Genomic DNA, 22,291 nt, shown 5'->3' on the forward strand with positions numbered 1-22,291 from the left:
GGGGCGGCTCCTGGTTAATGCCGGGCGGGGAAAGGGGAGGGGCTGGGGGTGAGGACCCCATCTCCCCTCCCCGCTCCCGCCCTCTGGGCCGAGCCCCACCGATGGGGCTGGCCGAAGGGGCGGGCTCTGCGTCTCCGGCCTGGCTTCTCCGCCGGCTCCGCGGCCCAGCCTGGCTTTCGGGGATTGCTGCCCAGCCCTGTGCTCGTCAGGTTTAATGGGCGGTGGGCGAGGACGCAGATATAGGAAAAGAAGTGGCGTCTGCTCGGGGATCCAGAATTTTCGGGGCCGGAGACACTTTCCTCCAGCGCTGCAGTTGAGAGAGCGGCTGCCAGAAGCTGCCGCCACCAAGGAGTGACTGGGTCTCCAGCCGCGGCAGCCGGTGAGCAAGGGTTTGGCGAGATTTCCCCGCCAGCTCCCGGCTGGCCGCTGAGGGATAGGGAGGAGCTGCAGAGGGCGGAGACTGGTGCCGGAGGAGGGGCGGGGTGGGAATGCTCCTGAGAACACAGTGGCTGCCCAGACCAAAAACGCCGAATGGCTGGAGCGCATTCAACTGTTACCAGCCTTTTTGGGCAGAGCACGGGTTTGACAGCTCCACAACGTGAGGATATCCGCTGACCCCGGGAGGCGGAGGAGAACACTTCCCCGAGACTGCCTTTCCAGCAAAGCCTGCGCTGTAGGGTTCCAACTTTCCAACTTTTTTTAGTCTCTGACAAGAAGACTGCCCCTTCATGTAGGAGAGGGTGCGTTCTGTCTTGCAGATCGGTTGAAAGCCATTAATATAAAAGACACTTCTGGTTCCAGATGTCTCCCAGACATTTGTGTTTTCATGACGATTCGATTTCTCCGATTTTATTCTAACATTTCTCGTTTTAAAAATACAAAGTGCTTTTGGGGACATGCTGAAGGGTAACTGAAGACGGCAAAGAAAAAAATCTCCAGTTGTCATGGCTGAAGGAGAGAATGAAGTGAGATGGGATGGACTGGGCAGTAGAGATTCAACTACTAGAGAGACAGCACTGGAAAACATTAAGCAAACCATTTTGAGAAAAACCGAGTATCTTCGTTCGGTGAAAGAGACGCCTCTTCGTCCATCACACGGGCTTTCAAATGCTGTTTCTTTGGATGGGTTGAATAAACTTCTTGCTCATCTGCTTATGCTTTCTAAGAGATGTCCCTTTAAAGATGTAAGAGAGAAAAGTGAATTTATTTTGAAGAGCGTCCAGGTAAGAAAACATTGTAATTACAACTGTCCATCTAGTATAGTGCAGTTTTACTTGCAGTTATTCACTTTGTATTTGCTACTAGGTGGTTATGGGAACCCATTACGAATTCTCTACATCTTAAATTTAGAGTGGCTTGTAAAACATTGAATCTGGGGCCAAAACTGTACAAGAGGAACTAAAGTAAAAGCAGTTTTCAAATACAAGTAAACAAGAATCGTCTTTCTAGAGAGTTTTAGCAGAAACTGCATTCCTCGAAGAAAAGTGTGAGAAAGTTAGTTAATTGCAAGTAAAGACTTGCTTTTTCTTACATTTATTTTTACATGTTTTTAGGAAGTACAGCCAGTATACTTGTCACATTGTTACAAACAATATTCTGTGTGGAAAGTTTCTCATTTAAAAGCCTCTCAAATGATAAAGGATATTAAATGTTTCTTCACTTGTTCAGGATAATTGGTGAAAGTTTTCTCATGTTCTTAAAAGCAAAACAAAAAAATCAGGGTCTGTTCTCTAAAGACAACCTTTCTTTTTTAAAAAAAATGAATTACATAAAATAATAAAAGCCTATGTTATAAAGGAGCTAACATCTTCAGATTGAAAAGTTGAACCCAGGTTGAGTGAATGCTAGAAATGCTCATAGTAAATTATTCATTAGTTTTCTCTGTGTTTGCCTCAATTGTTTGATTTTTCTTTTTCACATACATACCTACTTAAGTTTTCAGTGCAACAGTTTAAAAATGTTAGTTTTCCTCCTGTTCTCTACATAATCAATTTCTCCTGTTTTATTGGAAGATTTATTAGGAGGGTTTTGTTTGGGCTTGTTTGTTTAGAGAAAGGTTGTTTTTAGATCCTAAGAATGGTCAGTAACACTATGCTGGTCACTCTAAATTACTCAATCCATGTGTTTGAGGTCATTTATGGGAAGTTCTTAAAACTTATAGTTTACTTAGGTATATATATGTAAGCTAAGATTAATAGTTTTTCTATTTTGGTTAGTTTAAAGCAACAGAAAAATAATCATGTCCATAAAATGAAGACTGTTCAAAATCTTGGGATATTTCTTCGCACAATAGTTTGGGAACAGTTGTTACAATTCATTTATCCAGAGTTATCCAAGAGGAATTAATTTTCTAGATACCTGAAGTTTACCCTTTTAAGCCTTGAAAGTTATTTCTCTATTTCTTAGACTGTAGTGTCTAGAACCATTTTTTTTCCCATAATGGGATCATCATTAGGCACATCAAGTACTATTGTTTAACTGAGGTGGAGTGTATAGGACTGCATGATCCATGTTTTTTGAATTTTTGTGTTCAATTTTTAATAGTTTTTCTGTTCCCTTACTGTCAGTATACTTTGTTCTCTTCCTGAATCTTTAATTTTGCTGCTTATTTATATTCAAATGGGAAAGCAGATAACCAATTTAGTTAAGAATTATATTGAAAACAGAAGTAATTAGGCTCTGGGGAGTGCAGGGTCAGAGGACTGTGATATATTGGTAAGTAAATGGGTACTGGAGTCAGACCTGGGCTCAAATTCTCCTCCTTTATTAATGTACTGCATAACCTTGGACAAGTTACTTGATCTATCTGAGTTTGGATTTCCACATCTCTGAAATGGGAATAATAACATAGAGCTGTTGTGAGAATTAAAGGAGATGTAAAGTGCCCCCGTATAAAATGAATGGTCCTCTCCTTTTTCATAACTGAAAGACATGGGCTATGTGATATATTTCAAGGTTCATTCATCCTGGAAAAAAGTTCAAGAGTCTCCTCCACTGTGAAGGTTTTCCATAGATTATACTCTTTTTGCATCTCTGCATCTATTGCACTTAATTCCTGCTACTATTATAACAGGCACTGTACTTATATTGTGCTATCATCACATTTATGCCTGTCCCCTCGGAAGGGCCGTTAAGTTCTCAGGAGTATTGGCTGGGACCTGGAAGCTACTAAATATCCAGTGGATGAACAAATTCGTATTTGGTTTCGTTTTATTTCTTATCAGCCTGAATAAAGTCACCAGATTAGGCAGTTTCCATCCCCACATTATTCATGCATGTCTTCAGACAACAAATGTTTATTGAACCCCTGGCGAATGCCATTCTAAGAACCAGTGGTGAACAATTTTGACATTTTACTGGAGACAGACCATAGAGAAATAAACAAATAATGTAATTTTAGATAGTAAGGGAAGACTTCCCTGAAGAGATGACATTTAAGCAGTGGTTTGACAAATGAATAGACATAATCCAGACAAAAATGAAATTTGTGAGGGGGACATTCCACACATAGGGAACAGTTGTGTAAAGAGCTCATGGCAAGAGAGTGCAGATGAGTTCTAGGAACGGAAAGTAACACAATGTGGTTGGAGCATATTTTTGAAGGGAGAGTGAAAACTTAAGCACATTCTCTGTCAGATATGGCTCCAATACTTTATTAGCTCTGCAATGTTGAGTAAGTTGCATAATTTCTCCTTGACTCAGTTTCCTCATCTGCAAAATGAAGACGATGCTCACAATGAGAATAAAATGAAACAATGCTTGCAAAGCATAACACAGTGCAATAGCACATAAGAAATGCTCAGTAATATTAGGAATTCTTACTGTCTTTAGGCAGGAGTTGGGTAACAGAGGATCTTGTAGGCCAAGTTAAGAGTGGTAGACTTTATCCTAGTAACAATTGGAATCCACTGAGGGGTTTTGAGCAAGATGGGGACATGATCCATGGTGTATTTGAAGGATTACTTTGGGACCAATGCAAAGAATGAATTTCAGGGGTCAGGGGTGGATGTGCAACATCAGTTAGGAGGTTATTCCACTAGTCCAAAGCAAAAATTATGGTGGAGTAGGATATAGTGGGGAAAAGTGGGAAACAATGTATGGGTTTGGGAGATTGCTAAGAGTTAGAAACCACAGGATATAGTATTGAATTGGATATAGGAGATGAGGAAAATAACAAAATCAAGGATGCTCTCTGGTTTCTGGCCTGAAGTACTTGGTGAATAGTTCAGCCATTTCCTGAGACAGAATAGTGGTAAAGGATCAGTTTGGGAGGAGTGATGAGTTCTATTTTAGACATGTGGAGATTAAGTTGCCTGTGATACATCTGATTAGAAAAAGCTCCTGAAGGGATTTCTGTCCCTGCTACTATGGTTGTAGTTCTGACATTGTTATCTGTCACTTCTCCAGACTTAACCCATCCTCCACCTTGATATCCATCCTCCACATAACTTCAGAGTCATTTATCTAAAATGAAATCTGATCATGTTACTCTCCTGCCTAAAATCCTGGAGGATAGAATTTAAACTTAAGATGTCACGTAATGTCCAATGTCATCTGGCTTCCATATACCGCTTCAGCCTCACGTGAGAAACCAAATTATAAAATGTAGTGCTCCATAATGCTTTCTGTTATTCATTGATAGAGCAGCAGAAGCTGAACTGAATTTGCAATTCCTGCAGCTGTACTTGCTCTTAATTGCTGTAAATCAGCTCAGACTACCATAGTCAGGAAGAGAGTTGGTGGGGTAGGGGTAGGATGGATTCAATTCAGAATGGCTAAACCTGTAAAAAATTGGCACATTGGGAGAGAGCATTCTCTGTATTCCTGTTCTCGATTTATTGATTTCACATCAACATACTTAAATCTGTTGAACACATTTTTGAGAACTGTTCTGTGCCAGGCACTGGACTGGAAGATCAATAAAACTTGTTCCCTGCTTTTGAGTAAGGTCTTCTATTCTCATAGTAGGCTTTATTTATGCTGGGTTTGTTGTTGTTGTTGTTCTTAACCTAACCATAATACCTTTTCGATATGTTTGATTCTCTAAACAAAGAAACAGGTGTATTAACACTGGCCAGATACATTAGTATGGTCTACTGGTGAACTGTAGTCTTTATGATGCACATAATTAAGCGAGGAATGTGAGTGTGTAAATATTCATCAAAAGATTATGAGGAGTGTTCAAAATAGCCAAGTACTTTTCTGAGAATGGTCATTTGATCATTTTCATTTCTGTACTGTGAAAAAGGAAAACTGTTTTCTTATAAGCATGCCAGCAATTAACACTATCTGAAAGTAATGTGGTTTCAGAAAATTTAGAACAAGTAACAAAGTATATATCTTGTTAAGTCGGGTGGAGGAGGCTTTTATTTAGTGAAGCATTGTTACCCCCCACAAGGAGAAATGAAACTTTAGCTGTTGGGTATGATGCAAATTTCAGTTGTTAAGGGTTGCAGTTAGAGTATCCTTTTGATATCCAATTTGGGTAATATATAGTTTGTAGGTTTAACAATAAGAAATGTATTGCTTAGTATAATAAATCTTGAGGTTGGGCAGTTTCAAGCTTAACTGATTGATTCATTATCAAACTACATTACCTGTTTGCCTTCTATCTCTCTGCTTTCCTTTCCTCAGCATAGCAAGTACTGTCTCTACCCATGGTGGCAAGGTTGCCTCAGCAGTTCCAAGCTCCATGTGCAGTCATGACCCATCTACAGATGAGAAGAGTTTCTTCACTTGTGTCTCTCAGGGAAGATAAGCTTTTCTCAGCCTCCAGCAGATTTCCTGTCAGTTTTTATTGACTAGGGTTGGATCACATGCCCTTTTCTAAGCTAGTCATTGGCAAGGAAATTGGGCGTTTCTGGTTTTGGTTTGGACTAATCTGCGTTCAGCCCCTAACAGCCAGGACACCCCCATCACTTGAACAAAAAAATTTCTGTTGGTGGGGAAGAAGGGGGATGCAAGGTAGTCAAGTTTAGTCAGAGGCTGCTATTAGAACTGATCTACTCTCTCACTAGATAAAATATTGCTTTGGTCTAGTTATAATTTAGATTCTGTTAGATTAGAAACATAATTTATAATGATATAAAATGTAACATGAGATTAGGAACATTCTAGAAGCAGATTTGGCCTTTTAAACTGATTGTTTTGTTTTGATTTCTTTTTTACTGCTATGTCTAGTCAAAGCCAAAAGTTTAAGGTAGTGCATCTCAAACAATTCACTGCTACTCTCAGCCACAGCAAATATGAGAGTCTTCTTTCAGTATTTACACTAAGTTTCTTTCTTCCATATCCACTATTTTCTGGCCTTTCTTATTTTATTAATATACTGAGAACTCAGCCCCTTTCCTTCAGAAAGCCTCCTAACTTCTCTATTCAGTGCCTCCTCTCATTCCTACCTTTGACCACTTTCTTCAGTAGCTTTTGATCTCCGTGGGGAATGCTATTTACCCTCAGGTTGTCTGTATTTCTTTGGGTGGAGAATGTGAAGAAACTGAATGCAGCTTTTAACTACTTTTTTTTCCTAAACGGTTTGCAGACAAAGTAAGAGCTTATCTTTTTTTTTTTTTTTTAACCCACTGGCTTACAGGATGAATCATATCTGTACTATCTACCCTCAGTGTCCTCTTTATAATATATAAATACACCCTGTCCTCTTCCTTTGTTCTGACTTCAGAAAGACTGAAACTAACAAGGATACTCTTTTTTTTTTTAAGTTTTCAGATTTCAAATATTTAATTCCTGTTACAGTGCCCCAGATGGTCTCTGGCATGAAAAAAAAAATGATTAATTTAAAATTTTTTTTTTTAGCATGTTGTTTAATTTATAAATGGGATGTAGTGTTTTGCAGAAAAATGGGGTGTTAAACACTTGCTTATTAGCTTTCAGTTTAAGGTCATGGGTTGCTCGCGACATTATGAAGGACCTTGTGAAACAATAGTTTAGCTTAATTAGATTTTCGCGTCTTTAACACTTTGTGCCCTTAAAGTGCTTTACAGATCATTCGTGGAGTAAAAGAACTAGAAAATAGGTGTGGGTGTGCTGTTTTCTTTTAGAGTTATATTCATTTTCCTTTTGGTGACCACTAGAAATTTCCAGGATATCTTTTAACCATTTGAATAGAAAATAATAACTCAAACAGCCAATTTGAGGATTTGCTGAAGCTGACCTGACAGAAAGTAGACATGGAATCTTGCGTATAATAAAGGGTTATCAATCACTTAAAACTTTGATACAAAAGGGTCCTATTTGGTATCATGTCTTAATCACATAGAATTTTCATATTTGAAAACAGTGTTTATGTGGAAGCAAATTAACATGGACTGGGGGAACCGTAGAAATGGGGAAATTTTTAGAACTTGTGGAAGGACAAGGGAGATGCTGGGGGAGGGGAACAGTGCCTAAAATGCATAGAAGGGTGAAAGTACTGCTGGAAGTACATTAGCACCAAGCAAGGTTTGCCACCAGTTTTAATCTCTTTGTCACAATTTCTCAAATCAGTCTATTTTTGTCAAACCATATGGTAAAATACTTGCTTTTTTTAATAGAAGTCAATGGAAAATAGGACTTATTTTGACCCAACTTTTCTAGACCACGTTTATTACAATAAGTGAGACCTTTGATGACCTTGATAAAATTACCTACTACTTTAATTATGCAGGCACAGTGTACTCAGGGGCATCTGAGAGTTCCTCAGAATATTTGATGATGGTATTGTTTGGCAGCATTGGGCAGACTGGAAATTGAAATATGAAAACCTCAGCTAAATAGGCATACTATGGAAACATTCCATGCTTTGCTTTTTTTCCCTTTTGGTTACTACACCACGTTAAACTAGTGCTGATAAAGATACATTTATAATGTTTGTGTGTTTTAAAAAATCTTTTAAAAGATGTTTGTTTTGGGGGGCACCTGGGAGGGCTCAGTCAGTTAAGCATCTGCCTTCGGCTCAGCTCATGATCCCAGTGTCCCAGGATGGAGTCCTGTTTTGGGCTCCCTGCTCAGCAGGGAGTCTGCTTCTCCCTTTGCCCCTCACTCCTCTCGCTCATGCTCTTTCTCTCTCTCTCTCTCTCTCAAATAAATAAATAAAATCTTAAAAAAATAAAAGATGTTTGTTTTTTAAAAAATGCTTTTTCACTGGAAATACTTAGGGAGTTTTGTAGGATAACAGGACCATTTATTGGATCTTTCCATTTGACAATGTTATTGTTAAAAGTCTGAGTGTTACTAGTAGACTGTCACAGTTTTTGACATTTTTCCATTTATAAGAAAAAAAGTGAAATTTGGCAACACAAGAATTATCTGTCTTCTCATGTTCTAATCTCTTTTATATAACAAAATAGGAAAATTTTATTAGATTGCAGTGAAATATGTCGTTACCTTAGAAAGATATTTTTAGTTTTATATTTTATTCTTAACCCATTTTTAAAAAATTTTTTATTGTTATGTTAATCATCATATATTACATCATTAGTTTTTGGTGTAGTGTTCCATGTCTTACCCCATTTTTAATATAAAAAGGGAAACCACTTCATAGATTTATAAATTATTATTTGTACTATAAAATTACCTTAAAACAACTTAAACCATGCTAAAGGGAAACAAAATTTATGATGTGAATTTTGTGAGTGATCCGAATCAACTTTCATATATACATATTCATTAAATGAAGAGTATTCATTTAATAGTATAAATAGTATTCCTTTAGTTTTAACTTTAAAATTGTTTAAATTGACAAGCTAATATACTTTCTAAAAATTAGGTAGGATAATGTGTCAATTCTATGTGTAATATTCAGTAAAGTCTAGTTAGAATCTTAGTTTACCCCACTAAAAGTAAGCATTTACTGTTTTGATACTTAAGCGTTTGACAAGCATTGCACACTCATCTTAAAATTTTACATGATTTCATTTTCTAGCAAGTTGGCAGGTGTTAGCTGTCTATAATTATAACTGAGTAATTTTTCAAATGCTATTCATAGCCTAAACACAGCAAGATATTCTTCCAATCATGTGATAAAGGCCAAGCCTTGCAAAATAGTGGTAGAGTGATATGTTCAGTGGTACTGAAGGACATATTTAAGAGAAGCCTTTCAAAAGTAAAAAGCGATTTAAATGATAGGGAGACAGGTTTTCTCACAAAACAATGTCTCTCAAAGTTGTATAATGATAACACCTCACCAAATTAAGGTGTGTCTACTTTTTCATCTAACAAGTAATGTATGCATTGGCAGACTTAAATTATAAAATATAATCTGTATTGATTCAGTTTTGTTGATGACAGAGGTTCTAAGAAATAATTGAATTTTTTTTGAGACACTCTAGATTCTACCATTGAACCTAGTGAATTATTTCTTCTCATATCATTTATTAGGTATTTGTTGTGTACCTTCTATATGCCAAACACTATGCTTATCTGTCTTTTGACATGGCAGGGAAAAGGCTGTTTCACTTAATTTTAATAATGATTCTGCTTAAAAAACATTTCTTGATTTATTTTGCTTTCTAACTATTCGAAGTGTACAGTCTCACATTGACTAGACATATTACTTCAGAGTGATTTAAAGATCTTACTGTAAAAAAATAAAGATCTTACTGGATTTTCTTTACCAGCCATATATGCTCATGAATAAATTAACCTCTGTAGTCTGTTTCCTCATCTGTGAATTTACATAATTGTCTACCTTGTGATTTGATTATTAAAAAGATCATATTGGTAAAGCATTTTGTAACCTTCAATACTTTGTAACTTACAAATTTATTTATGAATAAACTCTTTGAGACTAATTATCTGTAAAATGAGGGTAAAAATAATACCAAACTCAGAGTAGTTTTGAGAATTAAATGAACGTGTAAAGCATGTAGAAGTACATAGTAAGTGCTCAATAAACATTGGCAGTGCTGTTGATGATGATGATAAGCTTGATCTGAGGTGGTTTAGTTAATGAGTCAAACTCCAAACTGGCATTACTTCAGGATTTTTCGTACATCCCACACTTTGTATCCACATATATTAACACTCCTAATTGCCTTCTGTACATTGAATTTTTATATATAAGCTGATTAGTGCTGATGTCCAACTTTAGCAGAGGGTTCTTCTAACCAGCCACTGCCCCAAGGTAGGTGTTTGGCATGCTCAGAGGTTTGCCATAGTGGTGATGGCAGATGTGTAGCATCCATCCCCTCCTTGGAGTCTAACACCATTCTGCTATGTCAGGATGGCACCAGCAGGGAAGAGTTGCAGGCGGGCAGCTGCATGTGCCATCCGGGTGGTCAAGTGTACATGGGGAGGTCTACGGCCAAGGCCTTTGCTTCAGTATTTGAACAGGATTAGAGTATAATTGTCAAGATCATGGGCTTTGGAGTTAGTCAGACCTGGCTTTAAGTCTTGCTCTGCCAAACTCTGTGACCTTGGGGAAATTATATAACCTCCTTAAACCTCAGTTCCCTCACAGAGTTGAAAGGATTAGATGAGGTAACATGTGCGGTGCTTACTGGAATCCAGTAAGCACTCGGTGAATGTTAACTATTAATATTCTGTTCTGCCCCCACAGTGTGATAGAAAAGAGATGGGAAATTGAGCCCCTGACACGATATGCTTTTTAGGGCACCCCAAGTTCCTGAGCAGCTGGAAAAGTTTGCATCTACTTTCCAGGTTCCCTGGCCCAGAGGATAGCACCCTAGAGGAAAAAACCCCTCTAGGAAGCAAATTAAGGATTTTATAAATATTGTTTTAGCTTTCTGGGAACTAGTTTCCTCCCTTGATATCATGTTAGTCTATTATTCCACTTGTGAGCTTTTGACTTTCAAATACATCTCCAGGGACGTATAATATAGGAAAAGCAAATCATGGCTTGTTTAGTTAGTTGTTGTCAATGTTGTCAGTAAGCAACTGAATCTTTTGTGCCTGGTCGATTCATACCTGATACTTCAGGCAAGTTATCTGCTACAGACTGTTAACCTTGAAGGTCTAATAAGGAGATTAGAGCTGTGCTGTCAGTGTTCCTACTCTGCTCCCCACAATGGGATCCTGACATACTCAACTGAAAGTCCCCAAAACCGTCCTTTCATTCTTGCCAGCTACTGGCCCAGCTTAGACAGCTTGATATGATTAAAACAAAGTAATCAGAGATACCCCAGGAAAGGTAACAGGACTTGAAGAGATTTTGTACCACGTTAGATTTCTTGAATTTGCTTGGTTGTGTGTGGCGTGTGTCTTTGAGACTCCTCCTAAGCTGCCATGCCTCTCCCCATTAAAATCTGTTGTGCCATTGGAACCAAGTTACCGTAAGTCACCTGCATATAGTCTTTTCATCTTTCTAGTTTGGCAGAATGTAAACTTCTGAATGTGGTAAGAATAGGCATTCTTTATGGTGAGCCTGGTTCTTAGCCCTTTTCATATATATATGAATAAATATATATATACATGTATACATATATATACACACATAAATATGTGTGTATATATATGTTCAGTTTTCACAACAACACTGAAGAGTAGGTATTATTATCCCTACTTTATCATGAGGAAAAATCAAGGCCCAGAGAGGTTAAATAACTTGCCCGAGGTATTGTAGCTAGTAAGAAGAGCCAGGTTTCATACCCAGGCATTGAGACTCCACAGACACCACACTTTTCACCATTATACTGCACTTTCTGAATAAAAATTTAATATAAAGCTCCTAGCAGTGAAAATATTTATTACTTTTTGTTCCAAATTTGTTTTCCTTCAGGATGAAATGTAAAACTTTGGTGTTTCTAGGGGAAACCACATTCTTAGACATTAGTAAAATGCATACCAAATTCTTCTTTAAACCCTGACCCATCTTGAAGTTGCATTTGGAACCTGATTAATTTCATGTTTCATTGTGGTACATAATTTTTAGTATGTCATCGTTACAAATTTCAGCTGATTACAAGGAGACTCTGGACTGTGATCTTGGAAATATGGTCTATGAAAGGTTTATTTTTACATTAAGAGATTACCAAGTAAGATGATTTCTTTAGTGAACTGCCTAAAAGAAAATTTGGTATATTTCCATGAGTAATAGACTCAAGGTTTGCTTTGAATGTTAAAAGAGCATTCTCCTAGCTAGTTCATTGTTGCCATGACAGTGCTGGCAGCGTGAGTGTTGTAGTAACTCCTTGCAATGATCTTATTTTAGACCCTAACGTTTGCAGTGTCAAACATCCCCTTCCCCGCCCCATAAGTAACTCTAGTGGAAAAGTACTGGTTTTTTAACTGGCTTCTGGCTTTGTAGCTGAAAGACTGCACTATTGTGGGCTTAAAAAAAAAAAAAAGTGTAGGAGTGTTGAGTATTTTTCCTGTGGATTGTGAATGTTTGAAATTTCCCAAATTATGGTATTGCATTACATGTCATAACAGCAAGTTGTTTACAGCTAAAAAGAAAAGGGGCCTCAGTTGCCTTTTTAGAAATCAAGCCCAGATTGTATTACTTTGAGCTCATACAGAAATCATTTTTCTGTTTGTATGTCTCCCATGCATACTTTAAAGTTTTTGGATTCTTTTATTCCATTATTGTGGAAGATTGTTAGTAGAACCATGAAGGATTATGTTTAAATAGTGCAGTAAAGTAACTTTTTTCTTATCCCTTCCATAATTCAACACTTATCTGATCAAAATGGAACATCTTAATCTTGATTGCTTAAATTGTGAAATAAGTTATATAATGATTTTAAGAAATTACTCAATTTGAATTGTGTACTTAAATTAACGTAATGTGTTTTTAACTTTGTTGCCTATATGTTGCAAATTAAATTTTAAAATACTTCATCAGTATTTTCTAATTGTAAATCCCATCATAACTATACTGTTAAGTACAAAATATTTTCAAATTCATAATAGTACCTACCATTTTGTATAATTTTGTATACCACTTATTAGGTCAGAGTTTTGATATCTATGGTAGGTGCCCTAAAAATCTAGTATAGCATGATGAATCAAAATGATTTTGGCAATAAATCTTGTCAAAATCTAAATGCTATACTTCCTTCATTAGTAACAGCTACTAACAAATAATTCTATTTGCTTTGTTCTTAAGTGCTCCATTAAAAGTTTAGTTCATCTTCCTTAGATGCTAAAGATTTAAACAAACCTTGCACAGTTGGGCCTGTACTGAATATTGAAGAATGGATGTAAGGCAAGCCCTTTTTTTTCTTTCTTCAGTTTAATATATGAGTAATTTTCTAAAGAAAAATTTGACTTCAAGCTAGAGTTATGTTTGGCTTTTCCAGCACAATGAGTATTTTAATCTTGATTTATTTTATTTTTTTATTATTCCGTTTAGTGCATTATATTATTATCTCCTTAGTGGTAATTATTAAGATTAAGAGGTGTCTAATTCCAATCTATACTAGTTTTTAATAGCTGCTTCTTTGAATTTGGGAGTTGATGTGTTATAAAATGTGAAGAGTCAAACCTTGAAATAAATATTCTGTTATTTTAGTACTACATGTTTATATCAAATGCTTTTTATTGGTTGGCATGAAACTATAGTTAGTGACTTTTCCTTTGAATACTTAAATACTTAAAATACTTAATGACAGGGTTATTGTTTTTTTTCTCCTGAAGCCCACAGCACCTCTAGCTGACCTCCCTCTCTACCTAAGGCTGAAATGAGTATACTTTTTTAAAGTTAGAATTCATTTTGAATTTTTCTTTGTGCTTGACACTGATCTGGCACTGTGGGGGATAGAAAAAGGAGTAGAAGGCAACCACTACCCTTAGGAATTTTGCAATGATATAGAGAAAAAAATTTAAGAGCAAATCAAGACTGTGACTAAAAATGTTAAATTTTATGATAGCATGTTGACAACAGTGCAACTGTTGTTAAAGGAATGTGTACATAATGGCTCACATCTAGGAAATCACTTGAAAGATTTATGTATGATGATAATCACTGTAGTGCTTTTTAGCATGTAAATGTATTATCTATATGTATTTTTATATAAGTGGATAATATCCTGAATATCCAATAATTAATTAGTGGATTAAATTATAATACATCTTTATCAAGGACTATTATACGGTTATTGAAAATTGTTTTAAAATATATTTATCAAGAAACAAAAGATTATGTATTTAAGTGGAAAAGAAATTTTTAAAATAGTGCCAAATATATATATTTTTATAGAGCGGGGAAATATGCATGCACCACATGCAATACAAGTACCAAATTCTCTACATGCACCAAAATATTAGCTGTAGTTCTCTTTTAGAGTGGGATTATTGGAAATTTTAGTTTTCCTTTTATAATAATTATAAATACTTAATTTTATTGAGTACTTATTATGTGCCAGGCATTGTTACAAACATTTTATATATAACATGTGCAAAATTTCAGGTGGATTATAGGTTTTGAGGAAGATATCTTCCCCAAACAAAATAAATGTACAAATACGAATGCACCCACTTGTTGGAAAATTAGAATAGGTTTCTGATTTATTTAGCCAAGGAAACAGGAACTTCTCAAAATCTAGTCTTTCTCATTAAGAAGAAGCACTTTTAGTCTTCCTGGTTACTGCTTTCCTCGGCCCCCAGGCCTAAAGGGTACAACCACTAAAGACATTCTCTGGATCACACAAGATCTGCAAAATTCAATTTTTGCTATACTTTTGCGTTTTTATATTTGAGGTTTATATCCGCGTTCTGGAAAAATTTATACAAACTATGCACTTTCTTTAAAGGCCCATTTCCCTGCATTATCTAATTTTATACCTACAACAATTCTCTGAGGCGAATCTTACATAATTCAAGTAGTGAATACTGGGAGGGCAGGAGGCATATCTGATTCCTAAGTGTCTATGTTCTTAAACATTAATCTGTTTTCCTATAGCTTTTTTTTTTTTTTGCAATGAGCATGTGTTACTTTTATATTGAAAAATGACTTAAAATGCGTGCAGAAAAATTATTTGATATATAGAGTGTTATATTAATTCACAGCAGGGAAAGACCAGGATGGGTTAGGATAACAAAGCTTAATGGAGCATATAAATTTTAATGTAATAATTAACTTTTCTCTTCAACTCGTCTGTTTACACAAGTATACACTCCTATCTCCAACATGCCCAAACCAAACCTCTGATGATTGGCTGGAAATTAATGCTCTGTTGTACTTTCCTGCAGACTAAGTTTTGGCCTCATTTTTTTGTTTCCTTTTGTGGCCCCCTTTTATTTTCCTTTTGTCATCTGTCAGTGCATGTATGAACATATAACTATGACTTTTGTCAAAGCTCCTTCTCACTACAGTGTTGGGCATTATAAGTAGTTCCAGCTTGGTAGTTTCCACATGGTAATACCATCATAATTTAAAGATTGAGATGTCCAAAAGAAGTTGCAAAAATTATATTAATAATTATATTGAAAAACTAATTGAAGGGAAGTAGAATTTGGATCTAGAATCTTGTCTGAGGAATTAACCCGATAGCATAAACCAGGGCTGATACTCATCTAGGATGCATTGGCACTGTAATACTTGTTAAAATACTGAAGTATTTTCATACCAGTTGGTAAATGGTGAAAAGAAACTGCAAAAAGCAATAAAATTAATAATACATAGTCAGGATGGGTGGTTTATCTTAGAAACCACACATGCACTTAGATTCCAAGATGGTCTGGTCAGTGAAGCTAGGAAGTTTCCTCATATGTCCTATTATTTCTAATGCTGAAGGTACAGAAGTCCTTGGGTGGGAGAGAAAGACCAGGCGGGTGAACTAAGGAGAACCTAATCTGAAAATCCACAAAAGAAGTGCCTCGTTGTGCCAAGAAGAAAAGCAGGGTCCAGGCCTTGATGGTAACTGGAGAGACTGCCACAGTGTGGGGGCAAAGACTCTTAGGGTATGGTTCACCCAGGTGGGCTTGAGCAGCTTTTTTTCGTTTAACAATTGAATTAGTTATCCATTGCTTCATAACAAATTTGGTGGCTTAAAACAATACACATTTATTATCTCGCAATTTGTGTGAGTTGAGAATCTGGCTACAGCTTAGCTAGGACCTCTGCTTCACAATCTCCCATGAGGCTGCCATTAAGGTGTTAGAGCCATGGTCTCAGCTGAAGGGTCAAATGGAGAAGGATGTGCTTCCAAACTCATAGAACTCGGTTCAGTTGACCAGATTCAATTCTTCGAGGGCTTTTGGATTGAGAGCCTCAGTTTCTTACAGGCAGCTGATTGGAGGCTGCTTTCAGTCCCGTGCCATGTAGATTTCTCCATTTCCTTCTTCATGAAAAGCATCTGAGAAGAGAGAGAGAGAGAGAACCAGCAAAAGAGAGCCAGCAAGACAGAAGTCACAGTTTTATAACCTGATCTTGGAAGAGACATGCCATCACTTTTGCCTTAATCTGTTCATTAGAACCAAGGCACTAGATCGGGCCCATACTCAAGGGGAGCAGATTACACAATGGAGTGAATACCAGGAGGCAGGGATCATTGAGAATCATTTTTAAAGCAGCCTGTCGCAACATCATCTCTGGGAGCTAGGGATTGGGCAGAGTGGGCCTCCCTGCATATTGTGAAAAGAGTTGTGATTTAGTTTATATGCCCAGAAACCTAATCAATGCCTAGAAGAGACTGTGGTCCAGCAAGTAATAGTATGAGCCCAGAGTCTGTCCCCTTCCCAACCTTGCAACCACGGTCTACTTAAAGGAGCCTCACACCACCAGCCTGGCCATGGATGCCCTTCCCCAGGTCTGGCTCCTTTACTGGCTGGGGCCCACCAAGGCTCAGTTGGATTGGCCTACCCACCTCCTCTAGCAGCTTCTTGATCTTCTTCTTCATCCCCACTGACCCCCATGATTTTTCTGCCCCCCTCCCCCGCTGCCATTATTCCTGTGCAATCTTAGGAAATTCCCTACTTCCCATTCTTTGTACTAAAAGTAAAACAGCATTGGTCTAAAAGGTGGGAAGTGGCAAACATCTTTCTTTTCATCATTCAGTGACTATCAAATGAGCTATGGATCACATCTCAGTTGTGTCTCTGATTTGAGAGGAAAAGGAATTAGAAATAAAGCCCCAAACTTATGAGCATTCTCTAATGAATAATGAATGAGATTAAACATAATTGCAAACCCAAATTTTTATTCAAATCTCCCAAACTCAAGTTGGTATACTTTACTTTACAATTTATTGGTATCTGAGAGGGAACAGATGAAATAATTTATCTTTTTTCATTTTATAAGCTTCAACTCCTTAAGGATTTTGGCTATTGCAGAACCAGAGCAAAATGATTACATAATTGGTAGCCATTTAAAAAAATTTTTACTCCACTGAATACAGTGTTTATTTGAGGCGAGGGCTTTTCAATTGTACAGAAAGCTCTTGGTTTCAGTTTTTAAAAATCATTTCTTGTTTTCTCATATTTTTAATTTCTTGGCCAAATATTTGATTAAAATTAAAATTTTCCCATATATATTTAAAATCTAGGAGATATAGCTTATGTATATAAAATCTCCAGATGCTAACAGTAGTTATCTCTAGGCCATGGTTTATGCTTTAGTACATTTTTCCAAAATTTTTATAATGGGTACTTCTGTTTCTTCTAATAAAAACCAAAAACACATGTCATTAAAGAGAAAATAAGTTCAATAACACCACTTTCTATTCAAAGGAGAATAACCTTTATGGTGGTAAGTAGAACTTCAGTATACTCTCTGAATTGTTTCTTCTAGTATGGCATATACTAATTTTAAAAGTTGCAATTCTTTAATTGCCTTTAGAATTACCTTTCTTTCAAAGATTTTGGCTGTTGATAAAGCAGATTTTTTTCCTAATGAATTTTGCATTTATGGGTTTTTTTCCCTTGGCCAGCATCACACCGGATGAAAATTTACTCCAAATTTTCAGCTTATTATAGTTTTTATGAACACTAGATGGCACTCTTGCTCAACTGAAAACTAGTTTATTAATCCTATTTTGGTGCTATGGGCTTTAGGAGAAGAGTTGGACGTGCAACTTCAGAAAGCTTGTATTTCCATTTTGTTTTAAAGGAGGGAGATTGGAGAGAAAGGGAAAGTTTCCAAGTTTAAATAACTGAGCTTAACTGGTTTAATTTTTCCATCTCTGCAGAAATCACCATATTAATAATTATAATCTCTTTTATTCCACAAATATTTATTGAGCACCTACTATGGTTAGGCACTCTCCTAGGCTCTACGTACATTAGTGAGAAAAAAAAGATAAAAATCTACCCTCATAGAGCTTACATCCTAGTGCTCGGTTTTCTTTCCCCCATACTTGCATTCACCCATTAACTCACCCATTTAATGAGAGGAAGCTGAAGCACAGAGAGGTTATCTAAATTTGTCCCTGTTCACTTAGCTTGTCTACACAGTGGAGGAGGGATTCAAACTCCGGCGTTTGGTCTCCAGAGTTTGTTGTATTAATCTCAAGACTATACTGCCTTTCAAAACTAAAGAATATTTTATTACTGATTTTGTTAAGTGCAAATAATATAAATTTGCCTTTTCAGTAATAATTGTTCCTAGATCTTTTCAATTCAAATGTTATTACCATTATTTATGCCTATTTTTTTAAGTGAAGTATAATTAACATACAGTGTTAATAGTTTCAGGTGTAAAATACCAATTTTTTAATGATTCTGTAGTCAACTATCAAAGTCTTAGCTCTCTTACAAGGTAATGTAGATCAAGTCACAAACACAGCTGGCCTTGTGTAAGTATATATTTAAGCATCCTTATAGTCCTGTTTACTTTAAGCTCCTTGTATTAGCCATGTAATAGTTTGGATATGTTGTATTAATGAGAGCTCTACAGATTGTGATTCAATTACATTGGGGTAACATGTATCAAAAGTTACTATTGGGGTGCCTGGGTGGCACAGTCGGTTAAGCTTCCAACTCTTGATTTGGGCTCAGGTCATGATCTCAGGCTTCTGGGATTGAACCCTGTGCCAGTCTCCATGCTTAGCCCAGAAGTCTGCAAAAGTTTCTCCCTCTCTCTCTGCCCCTCCCTGCCACCATGCATGGACCCTCTCTCTCCCTCTCTCTCCCTCTCTCTCTCTCTCTCTCTCTCAAATAAATAAAACTTTAAAAAAACAAAAAAAAGAAAGAAAGTTACTATTTTACTTGCCTGCTTACTCCACTGTGTTGTTTTATATTTTAGTAGTATTGTTTTTAAAAAAAGTTCAGCAATACACTATGAAACTTAAAAATGATGTAGAACTTAAATCATTTCTTAGTAGTCAAGGGATGCATTTCATGATTTGGGGGAGGAGAGGGTAAATGTACCTTCTCTTTAAAAAAAAAAACAAAGTTATATGTGACTTAGGATAATTTACAAATATACTTGTATTTCTCAGGGACCAGAGTTGTATTGAACAACATTCTTGTTGTAAGCCACTGAATATAGAGGGAAAATCAGCCACCATAGAATAAAAATATTGATGACTAATTTATACACAGGTAATCCATAAATAAAACTTGTCTTTAGAGAAGTTGAAATAAGTAGTTCTTAATAGCTAGCTAGGCCCTTATTCTTTTTTGCTATAGAACTGTTTTAGATAACAAAACTATGTGTTTGATATGCTAATAATTAGAGTTAACTGTCTTTTAATTAAATGAAATAATTAGTAAAAAAAAAAAAAAAGACGAATCACCAGGGAGCAGAAGGAAGTTTTCAGTGCAGAGATTTATTTTGGAAGATGCAACAATTTAAGGTTTCTCAAACTGAGGATTATGGTTTTTCTAGGAGCCTGTGTGTCCCTTAATTGAATGCAGAATTGTGTAGAGTAATGAACATTTTTCTTTTATCAGATTATCAAAGAGATTGTAACCCCAAAAGAGTAAGAACCACTAAACTAGAGTGACCTACTGCATATTAAACTTATCTTCCTTAAACTTTAGAGAAAAGTTTAAGTGATCAACATTTGGGAGTTTTAAACGAACAGAGGGAAAATCTTAACCAATTCAACGTTGGCTTATCCCCTTGGTCTGCTGATCCTCTTGCGGTATGTCTGGTGGGATTGGTACTTGAGCTATTTGTGGTGCTTGTCATAAACTAGCAGTCCAGAGCTTAAATGTTCAAGTCTTAGCATAATACTCTCTAGTACCATTCACATCATTGCAAATGGTAAGATTTCATTTTCTGACAGCTGAGTAATATTCCATTATATATAGATACACCCATATATACATATATATATATGACGATTATCATATGATTTCACTCATATGTGGAATTTAAGAAACAAAACAGAGGATCATAGGGAAAGGAGGGAAAAATAAAATAAGACGAAATCAGAGAGGGAGAAAAACCATAAGAGACTCTTAACTCTAGGAAACAAGCTGAGGGTTGCTGAAGGGGAGAGGTGTAGGGGATGGTGTAACTGGGTGACAGGCATTAAGGAGTGCTCATTAATGAGCACTGGGTGTTATATGCAACTAATGAATCACTAAACTCTTCTTCTGAAATTAAAAAATGTTCAAGTCTTGCTTTAAGAATGTTAGAACACAAGAAGCCCAGCTGAGCATGGTAGAGCTCCAGCCCTCATATAACACAAGCAAGAAATACATATGCAAGCCACAGATTTGGGGGTTGTGTTTTTCCTCAGCAAAAGCTAATTAATACAGAAATAAGTAATAGCCAGATTGCCAGGGTCCATATCCTGGTTCTGCCTAGCTGTCTAACCTTGGACAAGTTATTTAGTGTCTCTAAGCTTCAGTTTTATCATCTGCAAAATAAGACACTCACAATTCCTGTCACTGAGATAATAGCACCTTGATCTCTTTAAGGCCTTAACACAGTTGCCTGCCTTAGTACTTAATGTGGCAAAACAAAACAAAACAAAAAGCTAAATCTATCCTTGTGTATGCCTCAGTTGTTTAAAATAACACCTGTTCTTATTTTCTAGCTCCTCATCTTGATTTATTTTTTCTTCTTAGTCTCAAACACTACTTGACATTATTTATTTTCTTGTTGATTCTGTCTACCCTAGTAGGCTGTAAGCTCCATGAAGATGGACATGTTTTCTTGTTCACTACTGGACTCTCTAGACCAGTGGTAGCACATAAAAACAGATGTCCAATAATTATCTGTTGAATGAATGAATAAAAGTTAGCTATTATCATTACTTGGCAATTTCTATCTACCCTCCCTCCCATTTGCCTGGACCAACTTCAGCTTCTTTTTAAGTGATGTGGGTAGACCAGAAAGAACAGTCTCCTTCCCTAACTGGGTCAGTTGAAATCGCAACTTAAAAGGAATGTTAATCTCTTATAGGCTCTCTCTGCTCAAGGTGTGGCCTACAGACCAGCAGCATCTGTATCACCTAGTGTTAGAAATGCAAAATCTCAGGCCTCACCCCAGTCCTAAATTCGACTTGAATCCCCAGATGACTGTAATGAACATTATAGTTTGAGAAGCACCATATTGACCATCTCAAGGATTTTGGGTTTTATCCTAACAGTAATGGAGAACCACTAAAATATCTTAGGTTAGAGATTACATTATCAGATTTTGTGATTTAAAATGATTACTCTTATGTCAGAAACAGTGAGTTGTCTCAGGGAAAGGAAGCCTTTTGGCTGGGGACAGGAATGAGACCGAGGCTTTTTGCTGTGTACCTTTTCCCAGGCCCACTCCAATATGGTGGGCCCTGGCCAGCATATGTATGGCCTCTCCACCCTGTTCTCCCAGCCCAACCGCACTCCCAGACCTATACCATGAAGGATGGACACCCTGGCCTCACATCAGAACTGTGCACTTCCCACATACAGCTACCACTTGCCTACTCCCTGGGTTTTAGGGGTATGCGAATGGGTCCTTTGTTAGGCTCTAGGGAGGACAACCCATGTACAGGCCCTGAGAGTGGGTTTAGCCTATTTGAGCAGAGACTCCCAGGGTTCAAGTACTTGGAGCCTGGTCTAGGTGAGTACATGCCCTAGGCTCTGTGGACTCTTCGCCTACTGGAGGGGTGCAGGTGGAAGAAGCCCATGGTGAGCCCTCTAAAGTGCTTGGACCCCATGGTCTGTATCTTAGGAATGCAATCCCTTCTTGTACTTTCTGTTTCCAAATCATGTGAATGTATTTTGTTCCATGTGAATATATTACCTACATAAAAAAATAAAGAAAATGGAACATTAGATTATAATAAAATAAAATCACTTTGGCTCCTTATGGGAATGGATAGGAAAGGTACAAAGACCGATTAAAAGGATATTCCAGTGTTTCAGCAATAATTAATACAATGTTTGGTCTAGCATGAAAATGTAGTTTCAACTAGTTTTTCATTTAAGTATTTCACTGCTATGTTGTTTAGAT

General features: G+C 36.8%; 1 protein-coding gene across 1 annotated transcript in view; it reads left to right on the plus strand.

Moving 5' to 3' along the window:
- The window catches only part of SESN1 (sestrin 1), a 113,370-nt gene continuing 91,079 nt past the window's right edge, over positions 1-22,291 (plus strand). Inside the window, exon 1 of the mRNA XM_028104169.2 lies at positions 1-1,223. Within this exon, the coding sequence (XP_027959970.2) occupies positions 945-1,223 (279 nt within the window). The 5' untranslated portion in view covers positions 1-944. The remainder of the gene's footprint in view (positions 1,224-22,291) is intronic.

The sequence above is a fragment of the Eumetopias jubatus genome, unplaced genomic scaffold (genome assembly GCF_037043125.1).
Source record: "Eumetopias jubatus isolate StellerSeaLion01/CBP00866 unplaced genomic scaffold, mEumJub1_p1.0 scaffold_6, whole genome shotgun sequence".
Classification (NCBI taxonomy): Eukaryota; Metazoa; Chordata; class Mammalia; order Carnivora; family Otariidae; genus Eumetopias; species Eumetopias jubatus.